The sequence below is a fragment of the Delphinus delphis genome, chromosome X, assembly GCF_949987515.2.
Source record: "Delphinus delphis chromosome X, mDelDel1.2, whole genome shotgun sequence".
Classification (NCBI taxonomy): Eukaryota; Metazoa; Chordata; class Mammalia; order Artiodactyla; family Delphinidae; genus Delphinus; species Delphinus delphis.
This window is the reverse complement of record NC_082704.1, coordinates 80242047-80266600: the sequence shown is the minus strand read 5'-3', so window position 1 is coordinate 80266600 and position 24554 is coordinate 80242047. Positions and strand designations below refer to the sequence as shown.

At 38.0% G+C, this 24554-nt stretch overlaps 1 protein-coding gene across 6 annotated transcripts in view; it reads left to right on the top strand.

The window, feature by feature from the left end:
* Positions 1–24554, top strand: part of RRAGB (Ras related GTP binding B) — a 50881-nt gene that overhangs the window by 13010 nt on the left and 13317 nt on the right. For all 6 annotated transcript variants that reach the window (XR_009518043.1, XM_060002889.1, XM_060002888.1 and 3 more), the window contains one exon: positions 23552–23774. Coding sequence is in view for 5 of the 6 variants with exons in the window: in XM_060002889.1 (XP_059858872.1) it covers positions 23552–23774 (223 nt within the window). In the remaining variant the exon portion in view is untranslated. The remainder of the gene's footprint in view (positions 1–23551; positions 23775–24554) is intronic.

Here is a 24554-nt window from a genome sequence, read left to right as displayed (position 1 = left end):
TTCCTAGTACAGTACTTTACTTCTTTAGAGCAGTTTTGGATTCACAACAAAATTGAAAAAAAAGTATAGATATTTCCCATTACCCCCTGTCTCCACATGTGCATAGCCTCTCCCATTATTAACATTCCCCATCAGAGTGATACATTTGTTACAAGTGATGAGCCTACATTGACACATGATTATTACCCAAAGTCTATAGTTTACATTAGGGTTCATTCTTGGTATTGCACATTCTATGTGTTTGGACAAATATGTAATGACATGAATCCACCATCATAGTATCATACACAGTAGTTTCACTGCCCTAAAAATCATATGTGCTCTGCCTATGCATCCCTCCCTCCACCCTAACTCATGGCAACCATTAATCTTCTTAAAATCTCCATAGTTTTAACTTTTTCAGAATGTCATAAAGTTGGAATCACACAGTGTGTAGCCTTTTCATATTGGCGTCTTTTTTTTTTTTCCTTATTTTCTTTTTGGCTGCACCACGCAGCATGTGGGATCTTAGTTCTCTGACCATGGATTGAACCCATGTCCGCTGCATTGGAAGCATGGAGTCTTAACCAGTGGACCACAGGGAAATCCCCATATTGGCTTCTTTCACTTACTAATGTACATTTTTTAATATCTTTATTAGAATATAATTGCTTTACAATGATGTGTCAGTTTCTGCTTTATAACACAGTGAATCAGTTATACATATACATATGTCCGCATATCTCTTCCCTCTTGCGTCCCTCCCTCCCACTCTCCCTATCCCACCCCTCTTGGTGGTCACAAAGACTGAGCTGATCTCCCTGTGCTATGTGGCTGCTTCCCACTAGCTATCTGATTTATATTTGGTAGTGTATATATGTCCATGCCACTCTTTCACTTTGTCCCAGCTTGCCCTTTCTCCTCCCCATATCCTCAAGTCCATTCTCTGGTAGGTCTGTGTCTCTATTCCTGTCTTGCCCCTAGGTTCTTCATGACCATTTTTTCCCCTTAGATTCCATATATATGTGTTAGTATACAGTATTTGTTTTTCTCTTTCTGACTTACTTCACTCTGTATGACAGAATCTAGGTCAGTCCACCTCACTACAAATAACTCAATTTCGTTTCTTTTTATGGCTGAGTAATATTCCATTGTATATATGTGCCACATCTTCTTTATCCATTCATCTGTCGATGGACACTTAGGTTGCTTCTATGTCCTGGCTATTGTAAATAGAACTGCAGTGAACATTTTGTTACATGACTCTTTTGGAATTATGGTTTTCTCAGGGTATATGCCCAGTAGTGAGATCGCTGGGTCATATGGTAGTTCTATTTTTAGTTTTTTAAGTAACCTCCATACTGTTCTCCATATTGGCTGTACCAATTTACATTCCCACCAACAGTACAAGAGGGTTCCCTTTTCTCCACACCCTCTCCAGCATTTATTGTTTCTAGATTTTTTGATGATAGCCATTCTGACTGGCGTGAGATGATATCTCATTGTAGTTTTGATTTGCATTTCTCTAATGATTAATGATGTTGAGCATTCTTTCATGTGTTTGTTGGCAATCTGTATATCTTCTTTGGAGAAATGTCTGTTTAGGTCTTCTGTCCATTTCTGGATTGGGTTGTTTGATTTTTGATATTGAGGTGTATGAGCTGGAGATTAATCCTTTTTCAGTTGCTTCATTTGCAAAAATTTTCTCGCATTCTGAGGGTTGTCTTTTGGTCTTGTTTATGGTTTCCTTTGCTGTGCAAAAGCTTTTAAGTTTCATTAGGTCCCATTTGTTTATTTTTTTTTATTTCCATTTCACTAGGAGGTGGGTCAAAAGCATCTTGATGTGATTTATATCATAGATTGTTCTGCCTATGTTTTCCTCTAAGAGTTTTATAGCATCTGGCCTTATATTTAGGTCTTTAATCCATTTTGAGTTTATTTTTGTGTATAGTGTTAGGGAGTATTCTAATTTCATTCTTTTACATGTAGCTGTCCAGTTTTCCCAGCACCACTTACTGAAGAGACTGTATTTTCTCCACTGTATATTCTTGCCTCCTTTATCAAAGATATGGTGACCATATGTGTGTGGAGTTTTCTCTGGGCTTTCTATCCTGTTCCACTGAACTATATTTCTGTATTTGTGCCAGTACCATACTGTTTTGATTACTGTAGCTTTGTAGTATAGTCTGAAGTCCAGGAGCCTGATTCCTCCAGCTCCATTTTTCTTTCCCAAGATTGCTTTGGGTATTCGGGGTCTTTTGTGTTTCCATATAAACTGTGAAATTCTTTGTTGTAGTTCAGTGAAAAATGCCACTAGTAGTTTGATATGGATTGCATGGAATCTGTAGATTGCTTTGGGTAGTAGAGTCATTTTCACAATGTTGGTTCTTCCAATCCAGGAACATGGTATATCTCTCCATCTATTTGTATCACCTTTAATTTCTTTCATCAGTGTCTTATAATTTTCTGCATACAGGTCTTTTGTCTCTTTAGGTAGGTTTATTCCTAGATATTTTATTCTTTTTGTTGCAGTGGTAAATGGGAGTGTTTTCTTAATTTCACTTTCAGATTTTTCATCATTAGTGTATAGGAGTGGAAGAGATTTCTGTGCATTAATTTTGTATCCTACTACTTTACCAAATTCATTGATTAGCTCTAGTAGGTTTCTGGTAGCCTTTAGGATTCTCTATGTATAGTATCATGTCATCTGCAAACAGTGACAGTTTTACTTCTTCTTTTCCGATTTGGATTCTTTTATTTCTTTTTCTTCTCTGATTGCTGTGGCTAAAACTTCCAAACCTATGTTGAATAAGAGTGGTGAGAGTGGGCAACCGTGTCTTGTTCCTGATCTTAGTGGAAATGGTTTCAGTTTTTCACCATTGAGGACGCTGTTGGCTGTGGGTTTGTCATATATGGCCTTTATTATGTTGAGGAAAGTTACCTCTATGCCTACTTTCTACAGGGTTTTTATCATAAATGAGTGTTGAATTTTGTCAAAAGCTTTCTCTGCCTCTGTTGGATGATCATATGGTTTTTCTCCTTCAATTTGTTAATATGGTTTATCACATTGATTGATTTGCATATATTGAAGAATCCTTGCATTCCTGGGATAAACCCCACTTGATCATGGTGTATGATCCTTTTAATGTGCTGTTTGATTCTATTTGCCAGTATGTTGTTGAGGATTTTTGCATGTATGTTCATCAGTGATATTGGCCTGTAGTTTTCCTTTTTTGTGACATCTTTGTCTGGTTTTGGTATCAGGGTGATGGTGGCCTCGTACAATGAATTTGGGAGTGTTCCTCCCTCTGCTGTATTTTGGAAGCGTTTGAGAAGGGTAGGTTTTAGCTCTTCTCTAAATATTTGATAGAATTCACTTGTGAAGCCATCTGGTCCTGGACTTTTGTTTCTTGGAAGATATTTAATCACACTTTCAGTTTCAGTGCTTGTGATTGGTCTGTTCATATTTTCTATTTCTTCCTGGTTCAGTCTCAGAAGGTTCTGCATTTCTAAGAATTTGTCCATTTCTTCCAGGTTCTCCATTTTATTGGCCTATAGTTGCTTGAAGTAATCTCTCATGATCCTTTGTATTTCTGCATTGTCAGTTGTTACTTCTCCTTTTTCATTTCTAATTCTGTTGATTTGAGTCTTCTCCCATTTTTTCCTTGGTAATCTCGCTAATGGTTTATCTATTTTGTTTATCTTCTCAAGGAACCAGCTTTTAGTTTTATTGATCTTTGCTGTCATTTCCTTCATTTCTTTTTCATTTATTTGTGATCGGATCTTTATGATTTCTTTCCTTCTGCTATGTTTGGGGTTTTTTGTTCTTTTTTCTCTAATTGCTTTAGGTGTAAGGTAACATTATTTATTTGAGCTGTTTCTTCTTTCTTGAGGTAGGAATATATTGCTATAAACTTACTTCTTAGAACTGCTTCTGCTGCATCCCATAGGTTTTGGGTCATCGTGTTTTCATTGTCGCTTGTTTCTAGGTAGTTTTTGACTTCCTCTTTGATTTCTTCAGTGATCTATTGGTTATTTAGTAGTGTATTGTTTAGTCTCCGTGTATTTGTATTTTTTACAGAATTTTTTCCTGTAATTGATATGTACTCTCATAGTGTTGTGGTTGGAAAAGATATTTGCTATGATTTCAATTTTCTTAAATTTACCAAGGCTTGATTTGTGACACAAGATATGATCTATCCTGGAGAATGTTCCATGAGCACTTGAGAAGAATGTGAATTCTGTTGTTTTTGGATGGAATGTCCTATAAATATCATTTAAGGCCATCTTGTTTAATGTATCATTTAAAGCTTGTGTTTCCTTATTTATTTTCATTTTGGATGATCTGTCCATTGGTGAAATGGGGTGTCGAATTCACCTACTAAGATCATGTTACTGTCAGTTTCCCCTTTTATAGCTTTTCATAGTTGCCTTATGTATTGAGGTGCTCCTATGTTGGGTGCATAAATATTTACAATTGTTATATCTTCTTCTTGGATCGATCCCTTGATCATTATGTAGTGTCCTTCTTTGTTTCTTGTAATAGTCTTTGTTTTAAAGTCTTTTTTGTCTGATATGGGAATTGCTACTCCAGCTTTCTGTTGATGTCCACTTGCATGGAATATCATTTTCCATCCCCCGACTTTCAGTCTGTATGTGTCCCTATGTCTGACGTGGGTCTCTTGTAGACAGCATGTATACGGGTCTTGTTTTTGTATCCATTCAGCTAGTCTGTGTCTTTTGGTTGGAGCATTTAATCCATTTATATTTAAGGTAATTATTGATATGTATGTTCCTAATACCATTTTCTTAATTGTTTTGGGTTGGTTATTGTAGGTCTTTTCCTTCTCTTGTGTTTCCTGCCTAGAGAAGTTCCTTTAGCATTTGTTGTAAAGCTGGTTTGGTGGTTCAGAATTCTCTTGGCTTTTGCTTATCTGTAAAGATTTTAATTTCTCAATCAAATCTGAATGAGATCCTTGCTGGGTAGAGTAATCTTGGTTGTAGCTTTTTTCTCCTTCATCACTTTAAATATGTCCTGCCACTCCCTTCTGGCTTGGAAAGTTTGTGCTGAAAGATCAGCTGTTAACCTTATGGGTATTCCTTTGTGTGTTACTTGTTGCTTTTCCCTTGCTGCTTTTATGGTGTTAGGGTCTAATTTCATTCTTTTACATGTAACTGTCCAACTTTCCTAGCACCACTTATTGAAGAGACTGTATTTCTCGATTGTGTATCCATGCCTCCTTTGTCATAGATTAGTTGACCACAGGTGCATGGGTTTATCTATGGGCATTCTATCTTGTTCCTTTTATCTATGTTTCTGTTTTTGTGCCAGTACCATATTGTCTTCATTACTTGTAGCTTTGTAGTATAGTCTGAAGTCAGGGACTCTGATTCTTCCAGCTCTGTTTTTTTCCCCACAAGACTGCTTTGGCTATTCGGGGTCTTTTCCATCTGCATACAAATTTTAAGATTTTTTGTTCTGGTTAAGAAAAATGCCATTGGTAATTTGATAGGGATTGCATTGAACCTGTAGATTGCTATGGGTAGTAAAGTCACTTTCACAGGATTGATTCTTCCAATCCAAGAACGTGGTATATCTCTCTATCTGTTGGTATCATCTTTAATTTCTTTCATCAGTGTCTTATACTTTTCTGCATACAGGTCTTTTGTCTCCCTAGGTAGGTTTATTCCTAGGTATTTTATTCTTTTTGCAGCAGTGGTAAATGGGAGTGTTTTCTTACTTTCAATTTCAGACTTTTCATCATTATCCATATCTTGGATATGGATATCCATAATATCCATTATCCATATCTTGGATAGGAATGCAAGAGATTTCTGTGTATTAATTTTGTATCCTGCAACTTTACCAGATTTATTGATTAGCTCTAGTAGTTTTCTGGTGGCATCTTTAGGATTCTCTATGTATACTATCATGTCATCGGCAAACAGTGACAGTTTTACTTCTTCTTTTCCAATTTGGATTCCTTTTATTTCTTTTTCTTCTCTAATTGCTGTGGCTAGGACTTCGAAAACTATGTTGCATAATAGTGGTGAGAGTGGACATGCTTGTCTTGTTCCTGATCTTAGAGGATACGCTTTCAGTTTTTCACCATTGAGAATGATATTCGCTGTAGGTTTGTCATATATGGCCTTTGTTATGTTGAGGTAGGTTCCCTCTATGTCCAGTTTCTGGAGAGTTTTTATCATAAATGGGTGTTGAATTTTGTCAAAAGCTTTTTCTGCATCTATTAAGATGACTATATGGTTTTTCCTTCTTCAATTTGTTAATATGTTGTATATCAGTGATTGATTTGCATATATTGAAGGACCCTTGCTCCCTGGGATAAATCCCAGTTGATTATGGTGTATGATCCTTTTAACATTTTGTTTGATTCTGTTTGCTAGTATTTCATTAAGGATTTTTGCATCTATATTCATCAGTGATATTGGTCTGTAATTTTCTTTTTTTTGTAGTATCTTTGTTTGGTTTTGGTATCACGGTGATGGTTGCCTCATAGAATGAGTTTTGGAGTGTTCCTTCCTCCATAATTTTTTGGAAGTGTTTGAGAAGGATGTGTGTTATGTCATTTCTAAAAGTTTGATAGAATTCACCTGTGAAGCCATCTGGTCCTGGAGTTTTGTTTTTTGGAAGATTTTTAATCACAGTTTCAATTTCATTACTTGTGATTGGTCTGTTCATATTTTCTGTTTTTTCCTGGTTCAGTCTTGGAAGGTTATACCTTTCTAAGAATTTGTCCATTTCTTCCAGGTTGTCCATTTTATTTGCAAAGGGTTGCTTTTAGTAGTCTCAGGATACTTTGTATTTCTGTGGTGTCTGGTGTAACTTGTCCTTTTACTTTTCTAATTTTATTGATTTGTGTCCTCTCCCTCATTCTCTTGATACATCTGGCTAATGGTTTATCAATTTTGTTTATCTTCTCAAGGAACCAGCTTTTAGTTTTATTGATTCTTGCTATTGTTTTCTTTGTTTCTATTTCATTTATTTCTGTGCTGATCTTTATGATTTCTTTCCCTCTGCTAACTTTGGGTTTTGTTTGTTCTTCTTTGTCTAGTTCCTTTAGGTGTAAGGTTAGATTGTTTATTTGAGATTTTTCTTATTTTTTGAGGTAGGCTTGTATAGATATAAACTTCATTCTTAGAACTGCTTTTGCTACATCCCATAGGTTTTGAATCATCGTGTTTTCATTGTCATATGTCTCTAGGTATTTTTAATTGCTCCTTTGATGTCTTCAGTGATCTCTTGTTTATTTAGTAACGTATTGTTTAGCCTCCATGTGTTTGTGTTTTTTACGTTTTTTCCCCTGTAATTCATTTCTAATCTCATAGCATTGTGGTCAGAAAAGATGCTTGCTATGCTTTCAGTTTTATTAAATTTACTGTGGCTTGATTTGTAACCCAAGTTGTGATCTGTCCTGGAGAATGTTTCGTGTGCACTTGAGAAGAAATTGTAATCTGCTGCTTCTGGATGGAATGTTCTATAACTGTCAATTAAATCTATCTTGTCTATTGTGTCATTTAAAGGTTTTGTTTCCTTATTTATTTTCATTTTGGTTGATCTGTCCATTGGTGTAAGTGAGGTGTTAAAGTCCCCCACTATTATTGTGTTACTGTCAATTTCCTCTTTTATAGCTGTTAGCAGTTGCCTTATGTATTGTTGTGCTCCTATGTTGGGAGCATATATATTTATAATTATCATCTCTTCTTGTTGGATTGATACCTTGATTATTATGTAGTGTCCTTCCTTGTCTGTTGTAACATCCTTTATTTTAAAGTCTATTTTATCTGATATGAGTATTGCTACTCCAGCTTTCCTTTGATTTCCATTGCATGGAATAACTTTTTTCCATCCCCTCACTTTCAGTCTGTATGTGTCCCTAGGTCTGAAGTGGTTCTCTTGTAGGCAGCATATATACGGGTCTTGTTTTTGTATCAATTCAGCCAGTCTGTGTCTTTTGGTTGGAGCATTTAATCCATTTACATTTAAGGTACTTATCGATATGTATGTTCCTGTTACCATTTTCTTAATTGTTTTGGGTTTTTTATTGTAGGTCTTTTCCTTCTCTTGTGTTTCTTGCCTAGAGAAGTTCCTTTAGCATTTGTTGTAAAGCTGGTTTGGTGGTGCTGAACTCTCTCAGCTTTTGCTTGTCTGTAAAGGTTTTAATTTCTCCATCAAATCTGAATGAGATCCTTGCTGGGTAGAGTAATCTTGTTTGCAGGTTTTTCTCCTTCATCACTTTAAATATGTCCTGCCAGTCCCTTCTGTCTTGCAGAGTTTCTGCTGAAAGATCAGCTGTGAACCTTTTGGGGATTCCCTTGTATGTTATTTGTTGTTTTTCCCTTGCTGCTTTTAATATGTTTTCTTTGGATTTAATTTTTGATAGTTTGATTAATATGTGTCTTGGCATGCTTCTCCTTGGATTTATCCTGTATGGGACTCTCTGTGTTTCCTGGACTTGATTAACTCTTCCCTTTCCCATATTAGGGAAGTTTTCAACTATAATCTCTTCAAATATTTCCTCAGTCCCTTTCTTTTTCTCTTCTTCTTCTGGGACCCCTATAATTCGAATGTTGGTACATTTAGTGGTGTTCCAGAGGTCTCTGAGACTGTCCTCAATTGTTTTCATTGTTTATTCTGCTCTGCTGTAGTTATTTCCCCTATTTTTTCTTCCAGGTCAGTTATCTGTTCTTCTGCCTCAGTTATTATGCTACTGATTCCTTCTAGAGAAATTTTAACTTCATTTATTGTGTTGTTCATGACTGTTTGTTTGCTCTTTACTTCTGGGTCCTTGTTACACATTTCTTTTATTTTCTCCTTTCTATTTCCAAGATTTTGGACCATCTTTACTATCATTACTCTGAATTCTTTTTCAGGTAGACTGTCTATTTCCTCTTCATTTGTTAAGTCTGGTGGGTTTTTGCCTTGCTCTTTCATCTGCTGTGTGTTTCTCTGTCTTCTCATTTTGCTTAAGTTACTTTGTTTGGAGTCTCCTTTTCACAGGCTGCAGGTTCGTATTTCCTGTTGTTTTTGGTGTCTGTCCCCAGTGGCTAAGGTTGGTTCAGTAGGTTGTGTAGGCTTCCTGGTCTAGGGGACTAGTGCCTGTGTTCTGGTGGATGAGGCTGGATCTTTTCTTTCTGGTGAATAGGCCTACATCTGGTGGTGTGTTTTGGGGTGTCTATGTCCTTATTATGATCTTAGGCAGCCTCTGTGCTAATAGATGGGGTTGTGTTCCTGTCTTTCTAGTTTTTTGGCATAGGGTGTCCAGCACTGTAGCTTGCTAGTCATTGAGTGGAGCTGGGTCTTGGCATTGAGATGGAGATCTCTGGAGATTTTTGCCGTTTGATATTACGTGGAGCTGGGAGGTCTCTTGTGTACCAGTGTCCTGAAGTTGGCTCTCCCACCTCAGAGGCACAGCACTGACTCCTGGCTGGAGCACCAAGAGCCTTTCATCCACACGGCTCAGAAGAAAAGGGAGAAAAAGCGGAAAGAAAAAAAGAAAGAGGATAAGGTAAAATAAAGTAAAGTAAAATAAAATAAAGTTATTAAAATAAAAAATAATTATTAAGGAAACAATTTTTTAAAGTAAAAAAAAAAAATGGACGGACAGACACCTAGGACAATATCACATACAGAAGCATACAGATACACGCTCACAAAAAGTGAAAAAGGGAAAAAAATATATACATCGTTGATCCCAACGTCCACCTCCTCTATTTGGGATGATTCGTTGTGTATTCAGGTATTCCACAGATGCAGGGTACATCACATTGATTGTGCAGATTTAATCTGCTGCTCCTGAAGCTGCTGGGAGAAATTTCTCTTTCTCTTCTTTGTTCGCACAGCTCCCAGGGTTCAGCTTTGTATTTGGACCTGCTTCTGCCTATAGGTCACCTGAAGGCCTCTGTTCTTCGCTGAGACAGGATGGGGTTAAAGAAGCAGCTGATTCGGGGTCTCTGGCTCACTGAGGCATGGGAGAGGGAGGGGAACGGAGTGCTGGTCGAGCCTGTGGCGTCAGAGGCCAGCATGACGTTGCACCAACCTAAGGCACGCCATGTGTTCTCCTGGGATAGTTGTCCCTGCATCACGGGACCCTGGCTGTGGCAGGCTGCACAGGCTCCCAGGATGGGAGGTGAGGATAGTGACCTATGCTTTCATGCAGGCTTCTTGGTGGCTGCAGCAGCAGCCTTAGCGTCCCATATCTGTCTCTGGGGTCCACGCTGTTAGCTGTGGCTCACGCACATCTCTGGAGCTCCTTTAAACAGCACTCTTAATCCCCTCTCCTCGTGCACCGGGAAACAAAGAGGCAAGAAAAAGTCTCTTCCCTCTTTGGCAGCTCCAGACTTTTTCCTGGACTCCCTCCCGGCTAGCTGTGGCGCACTAGCCCCTTCAGGCTCTGTTCATGCAGCCAACCTGAGTCCTCTCCCTGGGTCCTGAGCTCTGAAGCCCAAGCCTCAGCTCCCAGCCCTCACCCGCTGGGGCGGGTGAGCAGGCAAGCCTCTCGGGCTGGTGAGTGCTGGTCAGCACCGATCCTCTGTGCGGGATCTCTCCACTTTGCCCTTCGCACCCCTGTTTCTGCGCTGTCCTCTGTGGCTCCAAAGCTTCCTCCCTCTGCTCCCCGCAGTCTCTGCCCACGAAGGGGCTTCCTAGTGTGTGGAAACCTTTCCTCCTTCACAGCTCCCTCCCATTGGTGCAGGTCCCATCTTTATTCTTTTGTCTGTTGTTTCTTTTTTTTTTTTTTTTTGCCCTACCCAGTTACATGGGGAGTTTCTTGCCTTTGGGGAGGTCTGAGGTCTTCTGCCAGAGTTCAGTAGGTGTTCTGTAGGAGTTGTTCCACATGTAGATGTATTTTTGATGTATTTGTGGGAAGGAAGGTGATCTCCGCATCTCACTCTTCTGCCATCTTGAAGCTCCTCCTCTGATACCGTATCTTTTTCATCCGTTCATCTCTTGATGGGCACTTAGGTGGTTTCCATATCTTGGCTATTATAAATAATGCCGCAGTGAACATAGGGGTGCATGTATCTTTTCAAATTAGTGTTTTCATATTCTTTGGATAAATACCTGGAAGTGGGATAGCTGGATCATATGGTAGTTCTATTCTTGATGTATTTTTACATTTTATTTATTTATTTTTTTCAGCTTTGTTGCTGCACACGGGCTTTCTCTAGTTGCATCAAGTGGGGGCTACTCTTCTTTGTGATCCATAGGCTTCTCGTTCCTGTAGCTTCTCTTGTTGCGGAACATGGGCTCTAGGCATGAGGTCTTCAGTAGTTGTGGCTCACAGGCTCTAGAGTGCAGGCTCAGTAGTTGTGGCACATGAGCTTAGTTGCTCCATGACATGTGGGATCTTCCTGTACCAGGGATCAAACCTGTGTCCCCTCCATTAGCAGGCAGATTCCTCACCACTGCACCACCAGGGAAGTCCATAATTTTTATTTTTGAGGACTCTCCATATTTCTTCCATAGTCGCTGCACCAATTTACATTCCCACAAACAACATATGAAGGCTCCCCTTTCTACACTTGTTGTTTCTACACTTGTTATTTCTTGCCTTTTTGATAATAGGCAATCTAAGGGGCATAAGTCGGTATATTATTGTGGTTTAGATTTACATTTCCATACTAATCAGTGACATTTAACATCTTTTCATGTGCCTGTTGGCCATCTGTATATCTTTGGGAAAATTTCTATTTAGCTGCTCTTCCCAGTTTTTTTTTTTTGGTACGTGGGCCTCTCACTGTTGTGGCCTCTCCTGTTGTGGAGCACAGGCTTCGGATGCACAGGCTCAGCGGCCATGGCTCATATGCCTAGCCACTCCGCAGCATGTGGGATCTTCCCAGACCGGGGCACAAACCCATGTCCCCTGCATCGGCAGGTGGACTCTCAACCACTGTGCCACCAGGGAAGCCCTGCTCTTCCCATTTTTTAATCAGGTTGCTTGTTTTGTTGTTGATGAGTTTGTATGAATTCTTTATGTATTTTGGATATTGACTGCTTATCAGATATATGTTTTTCAAATACCTTTTTCCATTCAGTAGGTTGCCTTTTTGTTCTATTGATGGTTTCTTTTGCTATGCAGAAGCTTTTTATTTTGATGTAGTCCCATTTGTTTATTTTTGCTTTTGTTTCCTTTGTCTGAGGAGACATATCTAGAAAGACATTGCTAAGACTGATATCAAAGACCATACTGCCTATGTTTTCTTCTAGGAGTTTTATGGTTTCAAATCTTGTGTTGAAGTCCTTAAACCATTTTCAGTTATTTTTTCTGTATGGTGTGATATTGGTCTAGTTTCACGTTTTTGCATGTCACTCTTCATTTTTTCCAACACCATTTATTGAAGAGACTATTCTTTCTCCACTGTGTGTTCTTGCTCCTTTGTTGTAAATTAATTGTCCATATATGCATGGGTTTATTTCTAGGCTCTCAATTCTGCTCCTTGCTCTGTGTGTGTTTTTCTGCCAATACCATTCAGTTTTGATTACTGTGGCTTTGTAGTATATTTTGAAATCAGGGAGTGATGTACCTCCAGCTTTGTTCTTTTTTTCAGAATTGCTTTGTCTGTTTGGGATCTTCTATGTTTCCATAAAAATTTCAAATTTTAGGATTATTTGATGTATTTCTGTGAAAAATGTTGTTAGAATTTTGATAGGGATTGCATTCAGTTTTTATGTTGCTTTGGGTAATAGAGACATTTTAACGATACTAATTCTTCGAATCCAAGAGCAGAGAATATCTTCTCATTTATTTGTTTCTTCAATTCCTTTCATCATTGGTTTATAGATTTCAGTGTACAGTTCTTTTTTACTTCCTTGGTTAAATTTATTCCTAGGTATTTTATTATTTTTGTCACAATTACAAATGGTATTGTTTACTTAATCTCTCTACTAGCTCATTATTGGTGTATAGAAATACAACAGATTTTTGTATATTGATTTCATATCCTGCAAATTTAATGTCTTTGTTTCTTATTTCTAATAGTTTCTTTTGGTGGAGACTTCAGGATTTTCTATATATAAAATCATGTCATCTACAAATAGTAACAGTTTTACTTCTTTCTTTCCAATTTGGATGTCTTTTATTTCCTTTTCTTGCCTAATTGCTCTGACTAGGACTTCCAATACTATGTTGAATAAAAGTGGCTAGGGTGGGCATTCTTGTCTTGTTCCTGATTTTAGAGGAATAGCTTTCAGTTTTTCACCATTGAGTATGATGTTAGCTCTGGGTTTTTCATATATGGCCTTTATTATGTTGAGGTACATTCTTTTTATAACTACTTTATTGAGAGTTTTATCATAAATGTGTGTTGAATCTTGTCAAATGATTTTTCTGCAATTACTCAGATAATCATATGATTTTTATACTTTATTTTGTTAATGTGATATATCACATGGCTTGATTTGCAGGTGTTGAACCATCCTTGTATAACTGGAATAAATCCCACCAGATCATGGTGCATGATGCTTTTAATGCATTGTATTTGGTTTGCTATTATTTTATTGAGGATTTTTGCATCTATGTGCATCAGAGATATTGGCTTGTAATTTTCTTTTTGTGTGTGTTGGCTTTGTCTGGTTTTGGTATCATGGTAATGTAGGCCTCATAAAATGAGTTAGGAAGTGTTCCCTTCTCTTCAGTTTTTTGGAGTAGTTTGGGAAGGATAGGTATTAAATCTTCCTTGAATGTTTGGTAGAATTCATCTGTGAAACCATGTGGTCCTGGACTTTTGTTTTTTGGTAGCTTTTTGATTACTGTTTTAATCTCTTTACTAGTGATCAGTCTATTCAAACTATTTCTTCATGGTTCTGTCATAGAAGGTTGTATGATTCTAAGAATTTGTCCATTTCTTCTAGGTTGTCCAATTTGTTGGAATATAGCTGTTCATAGTATTCTCTTATAATCCTTTGTATTTCTGTGGTATCTTTTTTTACTCTTCTCTTTTGTTTCTGATTTTTTAATCAGGATTTTCTCTCTTTTCTTCTTTGTGAGTCTAGCTAATGGTTTGTCAGGTTTTTTTATTCTTCAAAAGAACCCACTGTTAATTTCATTGACCTTTTCTCTAGTCCTTTTAGTCTCTATTTCATTTATATCTGCTCTGATCTTTGTTATTTACTTTCTTTTACTGATCTTGGGCTTTGTTCTTCTTTTTCTAGTTCCTTTAGGTATAAAGTTATTTATTTGAGATTTTTCTTGTTTCTTGAGGTAGACCTGTATTACTATAAACTTCCCTATTTGTGCCACTTTGCTGGATCACATAGATTTTGATATGTCATATTTTCATTTGCCTTCAGGTAGTTTTTGATTTCTCCTTTGATTTCTTCATTGACCCAATATTGTTCAGTAACATGTTGTTCAGTCTCCACATATTTGTTATTTTTCCAGCTTTATTCTTGTGGTTGATTTGTTTCATACCATTGTCAGAAAAGATGCTTGATATGATTTCAGTCTTTTTAAATTTATTGAGCCTTGTTTTGTGTTACAACATATGGTCTATCTCTCAGAAAGTTCCATGTGCAGAAAAAGTTGTATTCTGCTGCATTTGGATGGAATGTTCTGTACAAATCTATCAAATCCATCTGGTCTGATATTTCATTTAAGGCCAGTGTTTTCTTCATTTAAGGCCATCTGTCTGGATGATCTGTCCATTGATGTAAGTGGGGTATTGGTGTTAAATTTCCCTGCTATTATCACATTGCTGTCAATTTGTTTTCTTCTGTTAATAATTGCTTTATATATTTTGGTGCTCCCATATTAATCACTGTTACATCATTTTTATCTCTTACTACCCTTTTTCGGCTTGAAGTCCATTTTGTGTGATATGAGTATGGCTACACCCACTTTCTTTTCACTGACATTTGCTTAGACAGTCACCTTCTGTCTGTTTACTTTTAGCCTATAGAGCTGAGGTGAATCTCATGGAGGCAGCACAGAGTTGAGTATTGTTTTTATAACCTCTCCAGCTATTCTGTGTCTTTTGATTGGTGAATTCAGTTCATTTACATTTTGGGTGGTTATTAATGGATGAGTACTTAGTACTGCCATTTTATCTTCTGATTTCTGCTTGCTCTATATTATCATTGTTTCCTTTTTCTAACATCTTTATTGGAGTATAATTGCTTTACAATGTTGTGTTAATTTCTGCTGTACAAGATTTGATAGTGTATATATGTCAGTGATACTCGCTCACTTCGTTCCAGCTTACCCATCACCCTCCCCATGTCCTCAAGTCCATTCTCTACGTCTGCGTCTTTATTCCTGTCCTGCCCCTAGGTTCATCAGAACCATTTTTTTAAGATCCCATATATATGTGTTAGCGTATGGTATTTGTTTTTCTCTTTCTGACTTCACTCTGTATGACAGACTAGGTCCATCCAGCTCACTAAAAATAACTCAGTTTCATTTCTTTTTATGGCTGAGTAATATTCCATTGTATATATATGCCACATCTACTCTATCCGTTAATCTGTTGATGGACACTTAGGTTGCTTCCATGTCCTGACTATTGTAAATAGTGCTGCAGTAAACATTGTGGTACGTCTCTTTTTGAATTATGGTTTTCTCCGTATATGCCCAGTAGTGGTATTGCTGGGTCATATGGTAGTTCTATTTTTAGCTTTTTAAGGAACGTCCATACTGTTCACCATAGTGGCTGTGTTAATTTACATTCCCACCACAAGTGCAAGAGGATTCCCTTTTCTCCACACCCTCGCCAGCATTTACTGTTTGTAGATTTTTTGATGTTGGCCATTCTGATGCATATGACATGATACCTCATTGTGGTTTTGATTTGCATTTCTCTAATGATTAGTGATTTAGAGCATCCTTCCATGTGTTTTTTGAAAATCTGTATATCTTTTTTGCAGAAATGTCTACTTAGGTCTTCTGCCCATTTTTGCATTCGGTTGTGTGTTTTTTCGATGTTGAGCTGCATGCGCTACTTCTGTATTTTGGAGGTTAAACCTTTGTCAGCTGCTTTGTTTGCAAATATTTTCTCCCATTCGGAGTATTGTCTTTTCATCTTCTTTATGGTTTCATTTGATGTGCAAAAGCTTTTAAGTTTCATTAGGTCTCATTTGTTTATTTTTGTTTTTACTTCCACTTCTCTAGGAGGTGGGTCAAAAAGGATCTTGCTGTGTTTTATGCCATAGAGTATTCTGCCTATGTTTTCCTCTAAGAGTTTTATAGTGTCTGGCCTTACATTTAGGTCTTTAATCCATTTTGAGTCTACTTTTGTGTTTGGTGTTAGGGAGTGTTCTAATTTCATTCTTTTACATGTAGCTGTCCAGTTTTCCCAGCACCACGTATTGAAGAGACTGTGTTTTCTCCACTGTATATTCGTGACTCCCTTATCAAAGATAAGGTGACCATATGTGTGTGGGTTTATCTCTGGGCTTTCTGTCCTGTTCCATTGATCAGTATTTCTGTTTTTGTGCCAGTACCATACTGTCTTGATTACTGTAGCTTGGTAGTATAGTCTGAAGCTAGGGAGCCTGATTCCTCCAGCTCTGGTTTTCTTTCTCAAGAGTACTTTGGCTCTTCAGGGTCTTTTGTGTTTCCATACAAATTGTGAAATTTTTTGTTCTAACTCTGTGAAAGATGCCATTGGTAGTTTGATAGAGATTGCATTGAATTGCAGATTGCTTTGGGTAGTAAACTCATTTTCACAGTGTTGATTCTTCCAATCCAAGAACATGGTATATCTCTCCATCTCTTTGTATCATCTTTAATTTCTTTCATCAGTGTCTTATAGTTTTTTGCATACAGGTCTTTTGTCTCCTTAGATAGGTTTATTCCTAGGTATTTTATTCTTCTTGTTGCAGTGGTAAATGGGAGTATTTTTGTAATTTCTCTTTAAGATTTTTCGTTCTTAGTGTATAGGAATGCCAGAGATTTCAGTGCATTAATTTTGCATCCTGCAACTTGGCCAAATTCATTGATGAGGTCCAGCAGTTTTCTGGTAGCATCTTTAGGATTCTCTATGTATAGTATCATGCCATCTGCAAACAGTGGAAGTTTTATTTATTCTTTTCTGATTTGGATTCCTTTTATTTCCTTTTCTTCTCTGATTGCCGTGGCTAAAACTTCCAAAACAATGTTGAATAGTAGTGGTGCAGGTGGGCAGCCTTGTCTTGCTGCTGACCTTAGAGGAAATGGTTTCAGTTGTTCACCATTGAGAACAATGTTGGCTGTGGGTTTGTCATATATGGCCTTTATTATGTTGAGGTAAGTTCCCTCTATGCCTGCTTTCTGGAGAGCTTTTATAATATATGGGTGTTGAATTTTGTTGAAAGCTTTTTCTGCATCTTTTGAGATTATCATATGGTTTTTCTCCTTCAGTTTGGTAATATGGTGTATCACGTTGATTGATTTGCGTATATTGAAGAATCCTTGCATTCCTGGGATAAACCCCACTTGATTATGGTGTATGGTCCTTTTACTGTGCTGTTGGATTCTGTTTGCTAGTATTTTGTTGGGAATTTTTGCATTTATGTTCATCGGTGATATTGGCCTGTAGTTTTCTTTTTTTGTGACATCTTTGTCTGGTTTTGGTATCAGGGTGATGGTGGCCTCGTAGAATGAGTTTGGGAGTATTCCTCCCTCTGCTATATTTTGGAAGCATTTGAGAAGGTTAGGTGTTAGGTCTTCTCTAAATGTTTGGTAGAATTCACCTGTGAAGCCATCTGGTCCTGGACTTTTGTTTGTTGGAAGATTTTTAATCACAGTTTCAATTTCAGTGCTTGTGATTAGTCTGTTTATATTTTCTATTTCTTCCTGGTTCCATCTTGAAAGGTTGTGCATTTCTAAGAATTTGTCCATTTCTTCCAGGTTCTCCATTTTATTGGCATATAGTTGCTTGTAGTAATCAATCATGATCCTTTGTCTTTCTGCAGTGTCAGATGTTACTTCTTTTTCATTTCTAATCTTGCTGATTTGTGTCTTCTCCCTTTTTTCCGTGATGAGTCTGGCTAACGGTTTATCAATTTTGTTTATTTTCTCAACAAACCAGCCTTTGGTTTTATTGATCTTTGCTATCGTTTCCTTCATTTCTTTTTCATTTATTTCTGAGCTGATCTTTATGATTTCTTTCCTTCTGCTCACTTTGGGGTTTTTGTGTTCTTCTTTCTCTAATTGCTTTAGGTGTAACATTAGGTTCTCTATTTGAGATGTTTCTTGTTTCTTGAGGTAGGGTTGTATTGCTATAATCTTCCCTCTTAAAACTGCTTTTGCTGCATCCCATAGGTTTTGAGTCATTATGTTTTCATTGTCATTTGTTTCTAGGTATTTTTTGATTTCCTCTTTGATTTTCTTCAGTGATTTCTTGGTTATGAAGTAGTGTATTGTTTAGCCTCCATGTGTTTGTATTTTTTAGTTTCTTTTTTTTACTGTAATTGATACCTAGTCTCATAGCATTGTGGTTGGAAAAGATACTTGACACGGTTTCAATTTTTTTATATTTACCAATGCTTGATTTTTCCGAAGATATGAATCTATCCTGGAGAATGTTCCATTAGCACTTGAGAACAAAATATTCTGTTGTTTTTCGATGGAGTGTCCTATAAATATCAATTAAGTCCATCTTATCTAATGTGTCATTTAAGGCTTGTGTTTCCTAATTTATTTTCATTTTGGATGATCTGTTCATTGGTGAAAGTGTGGTGTTAAAGTCCCCTACTATTGTTGTGTTACTGTCAATTTCCCCTTCTATGCCTGTTAGTATTTGCCTTTTGTATTGAGGTGCTCTTATGTTGGGTACATAAATATTTACAGTTGTTTTCTCTTCTTCTTGGATTGATCCCTTGATCATCATGTAGTGTCCTTCTTTGTCTCTTGTCTGTATTTTAAAGTCTATTTTGTCTGACATGAGAATTCTTCCTCCAGCTTTCTTTTGATTTCCATTTGTGTGGAATATCTTTTTCCACCCCTTCAGTTTCAGTCTTTATGTGTCCCTTGGTCTGAAGTGGGTCTCTTGTAGGTAGAGTATATACGGGTCTTGTTTTTGAATCCCTTCAGCCAGTCTCTGTGTTTTGGTTGGAGCATTGAATCCATTTACATTTAAGGTAGCTATTGATATGTATGTTCCTATTACCATTTTCTTAATTGTTTTGGGTTTGTTATTGTAGGGCTTTTCCTTCTCTTGTCTTTCCTGCCTAGAGAAGTTCCTTTAGCATGTGTTGTAAAGCTGTTTCGGTGGTGTTGAATTCCCTTAGCTTTTGCTTATCAGTAAAGATTTTAATTTCTCCATTGAACCTGAATGAGTTCCTTACTGTGTAGAGTAATCTTGGTTGTAGGTTTTTCCCTTTCATCACTTTAAATATGTCCTACCACTCCCTTCTGGCTTGCAGAGTTTCTGCTGAAAGATCAGCTGTTAACTTTATGGGTATTCCGTTGTATTATTATTTGTGGCTTTACCCTTGCTGCTTTTAGCATTTTTTCTTTGTATTTAATTTTTGATAGTTTGATTAATATGTTTCTTTGCATGTTTCTCCTTGGATTTATCCTGTATGGGATTCTCTGTGCTTCCTGTACTTGATTGACTATTTCTTTTCCCATGTTAGAGAAGTTTTCAACTATAATCCCTTCAAATATTTTCTTAGACCCTTACTTTTTCTCTTCTTCTGGGACTCCTATAATTCGAATGTTCATGTGTTTAATGTTGTCTCAGAGGTCTGTGAGCCTGTCCTCAATTCTTTTCATTTTTTTTTCTTTATTCTGCTCTGTGGCAGTTATTTCCACTATTTTATCTTCCAGGTCACTTATCCATTCTTCTGCCTCAGTTATTCTGCTGTTTATTCCTTCTAAAGAATTTTTAATTTCATTCATTGTGTTGTTGTTCATCATTGTTTGTTTGCTCTTTAATTCTTCTAGGTCCTTGTGAAAGGTTTTTTGTATTTTCTCCCTTCTGTTTCCAAGGTTTTGGATCATCTTTACTCTCATTACTTTGAATTGTTTTTCATGTAGACTGCTTATTTCCTCTTCATTTGTTTGGTCTGGTTTGTTTTTACATTGCTCCTTCATCTCATGCATTTTTCTCTGTCTTTTCATTTTTTTTTTTAACTTACTGTGTTTGGGGTCTCCTTTTTGCAGGTTGCCTGTTCGTAGTTCCCGTTGTTTTTGGTGTCTGCCCCCAGTGGGTGAGGTTGGTTCAGTGGCTTCTGTAGGCTTCCTGGTGGAGGGGACTGGTACCTGTGTTCTCATGGGTGGGACTGGATCTTGTCTTTCTGCTGGGCAGGGCCATGCTCAGTGGTGTGGCTTGGGTTGTCTGTGAACTTTGTATGATTTTAGGCAGCCTCTCTGCTAATGGCTGTGTTTGTTTTCCTGACTTGCTTGTTGTTTAGCATAGGGTGTCCAGCACTGTATTTTGCTGGTTGTTCAGTGGAGCTGGGTCTTTGCGTTGAGATGGAGATCTCTGTGAGAGCTTTCACCGTTTGATATTAAATTGGGCTGGGAGGTCTCTGGTGGTCCAATGTCCTAGACTTGGCTCTCCCACCTCTGAGTCTCAGGCCTAACACCCAGGTGGAACACCAAGACCCTGTCAGCCACATGGTCATTTCTGTGCTGCTTCCCTGCCAGGAGTGTCCCAATGTGGTGACCAACTCAGTCTCCAACTTCCCTTTTATAAGGACGGGCTCATTGTTTCTTTTTCCTTGCGTTTTTGTCTTCCATTTTTGTTTGGTGGTTTTCTATGGTATTTTTCTCAGTTTCCTCATTTTGTTTTGTGTCTCCGTTCTAGATTTATGTTTTGTACTTAACATGAAGTTTGTATCAAATGTCACATAGATAAATAGTTTTTTCTGCTGATAGCATCTTATCTTCATTTAACTATATGGTTTTCCTCTTCCCCTTTTGTGTTTTTGTTGTCTCAAACGTTCCCTTTTTACATTGTAAGTTTGTTACCAAATTGAAATAGCTATAGTTATTTTTTCTGCATTTTCTCCCTTTTTTAATCTTTATACTGTAATAAAGTGTTTAAGAACCTTTTCTGATAAATAGTTGCAATTTTCTGATTCTTTCTGTCTATCACCTTTCTCCAAGTTTTGTGTACTTTTGTCTTTGTTTCTGGTGTACGACCTCTGTTCAACATCTCTTGTAAGGCAGGTCTAGTGTTGATGAACTCCCTCAGTTTTTGTTTGTCTGTGAAAGTCTTTACTTCTCCTTCATATCTGAATGATAACTTTGGTGGATACAGTATTCTTGGGTGACAACTTTTATCTTTTAGTATTTTGATAATGTCATTCCATTCCCACCTGACCTATAGAGTTTCTGCTTAGAAATCTGCTGATAGCCTAATTTAGGTTCCTTTGTAGTTTACCATTTTTTTCTCCCTGGCTGCCTACAAAATTGTTTGTCATAGACTTTTGGCAGTTTTAATATGTGTCTTGGAGAAGGTCTTTTTGCGTTGAGGTAATTACGTGTTCTTTTAGCTTCATGGAGTTGTCTATCCAGTTCCTTCCACAGTTTAGGAAATTCTCAGCTATTATTTGTTTAAATAAACTCTCTGCTCCCTTCTCCCTCTTTTCTCTTTCGGTGATGTCCATTATCCTAATGTTGCCCTACTTAAGAGTCAGATAGTTCTTGTAGAATTTCCTCATTTTTTTGCATCTTATTTTTCTTTCCTCTTCTACTTGTATCTTTTCTAGATTTCTGTCTTCACACTCACTGATTCTTCCATATGGTCTGCCTTATTTCCAGTGCTTTTTAATGCATTCTTTATCTCATTTATTGAGTTTTTCAGCTCCAGAATTTTAGTTCTTTTTTTTAGTTTCAACCTTTTTGGTAAAGCATTCCTGTTTATTAATTTTATTCTTGAGCTAATTGATGTGCCTTTCTGAGTTTTCATGTAGCTTGTTGAATTTCTTCATGACAGCTATTTTAAATTCTCTATCAGATCACATTATTATGTGACTTTAACTTTGGTTTCTGGAGAATTGTCATTTTCTTTTTGTGGTGCGGTGTTACTGTGCTTCTTCATGGTACTTCCTTCTGCCAGAGCATGTGAAGTGAGACAAGTTAGAAATTGGGGGTCTTTTCTTTTTCCATAGGTGGTACTATAGCACAAGTTTTTGGTTTCTCTTACCTGAGCTGCCTCTGTCAGAGGTGTGCCCCCTGTCCCAACTCTCATTATCACTTCTGGTGTTTTCTTGGTCATTGGCACCTTGCTTCTGCCTTTGTCACTGGCAGAAGCTACCTGGTTCACCTGGATGGTGGGTTCTTCCCTTGCTTCCAGGATCCTCTGAGTCACAGGCTCACAGGCTCAGGCACCGCAGGGGGAAGGGGTGGGGGAAGCCAGGGTCATACCAGTGCCTCTTCCCTATCTGGTTTTCTAAGGTTCTTAGGCTCTGCCACTGCTGGTGGGAGAGCATAGGAACGGGAGACTTGGGCACCTCAGTGGCTGGAGGGACAGGGCCGCAGGCCCCATTCCCACGGATGTACAGTTAGATGTGGCCATGGGTGCCACTGCAGCCAGGAGGCTGGTGTTGTGTGTGCTGTCTGCTCTGCTGCTACCAGGTTCTCTGGGGCTACAGGCTTAGCTGCCATGGCCAGAGGGCCAGGATTATAGGCACTACCTCTACTGTTCCTTCAGTTCTGCCTCCTCTGTCTGTTCCAGTCCATCCATCTTTAGATGTACAGGTGTGTGGAATTCTCTAGCATCCTGGTGTGTTGGACAAAAGTACCTTTGTTGAGTTGTGAATGTTTTACTGGTTGTAGATTGAAGGGGAGAGACAGAGGTAGCTTTTCATTCCACCATGTTGTTGATGCCACCCCTTGATTTTTTTGTTTAGGACAGAACACTACTGTATTCATCTATCCAGCTGGCAATTGAGAATTTCTTGGGAAGCAGCACACAGCCTAAGGAGCAAAGAGCAACATTCTGCTAAAATGTTAACTTGGAGCCATTTTCATATAGTTTAGAGTGTTTGACTAGTTTTTTATTCAGTAAATATTCATTGAGCAACTACTCTGTGGCAAGCTCTGTGCTAAAAGCTGGGAAACAATGTCAAACTGTAACAGACATGGTCCTTACCTTCATGGAGCTTGCCATCTAGGGGATTGAATGCCATTAATTAAAAACTCACACAAATATGTATAATATCACACTTGTGGTGAGTGTTAAAAATAAAACCAATGTGTTAGTATAATTGCCTATGGTGACTAGATTTGCCCAAGTCAGTGAGGTCAGGGATAGTTTCTGTGAGGAAGTATGAATTGAACTGAAATCCAGTGGAACAAGTAGGAGTTAATTATGTATAAAAGTAAGGGGATAGCATGTGAGACAGAGTGAAAAGCATGTGTAAAGGCCCCTCGGTGGGTAGACCATGGGCCACTAGAACTGAAGGAAGGTCAAAGTATATTTGGAACACAAGGAGAGGAGCAAAAGGTGGCACTAGATGTGCTTAAGAAGTAAGAAGGTGAGGCCATCCTAATTTGCTATCATTTTCCCTTTAATTTGAAGCTTTAGGATTATCTTTCACACTGATTAAGCCAACAAAAATAGATCGTAAATAGGAGTGATTAAGTGATGACTTGCTTATTACCTAGATTTTTTTTCCTACTAGACAGGACACCTTCATGGAAAATTATTTCACCAGCCAACGAGACAACATCTTCCGTAATGTGGAGGTTCTGATTTATGTCTTTGATGTGGAAAGCCGCGAACTGGAAAAGGACATGCACTATTACCAGTCATGCCTGGAGGCCATTCTACAGAATTCTCCAGATGCCAAAATCTTTTGCTTGGTGCATAAAATGGATCTGGTACAGGAGGATCAACGAGACCTGGTAAGAAATAGAATGGGTGGTGCACCAAATAATTGACATACTTTGTAGACTTCTGTAGAGATATAGGTAAATTTGTACCATTCTTTTTTAGGAAAAAAAAATCTCAGCATAAGCTTTCAAAATAAAGTTGACATTTGTTTTTAAAAACACTTATAAACAGGGCTTCCCTGGTGGCGCAGTGGTTAAGAGTCCGCCTGCCGATGCAGGGGACGCGGGTTCGTGCCCCGGTCCGGGAGGATCCCACATGCCGTGGAGCGGCTGGGCCTGTGAGCCATGGCCGCTGAGCCTGCGCGTCCGGAGCCTGTGCTCTGCAACGGGAGAGGCCACAGCAGTGAGAGGCCCGCGTACCGCAAAAAAAACAAAAACAAACAAAAAAACACTTATAAACAAATGTTCCATGGTAAGGGAAATATAATGTTCATTTAGCAAATAATTTTCAAATTTAGGAAAGGATCCTGACTGTGTTATCACTAAGCAGCTTTATGTACTTTTAAAATATATTTGATACCACTGTTTTACTGTCCTTCAGAGCAGGCAGTTATTTTCAAGGCTAGAAGACCCACCAGGGGTGAGATAAAGAAAGGTCATAGCTGTCACTAGGTTGACCTAGAAAACTGGTATGCACCAATTCAAATGCCAACTATACTGTTAGGCACAATGCCAAGGCCCTCATAATTGCACTGATATGGTATATTTATCTTCTTTTCTAGCATGGGAGTTAGTACACATAAATTTAAACAAGAAAAGACACAGTAGAAAGGGCAAACCCCTAGCTAGCTA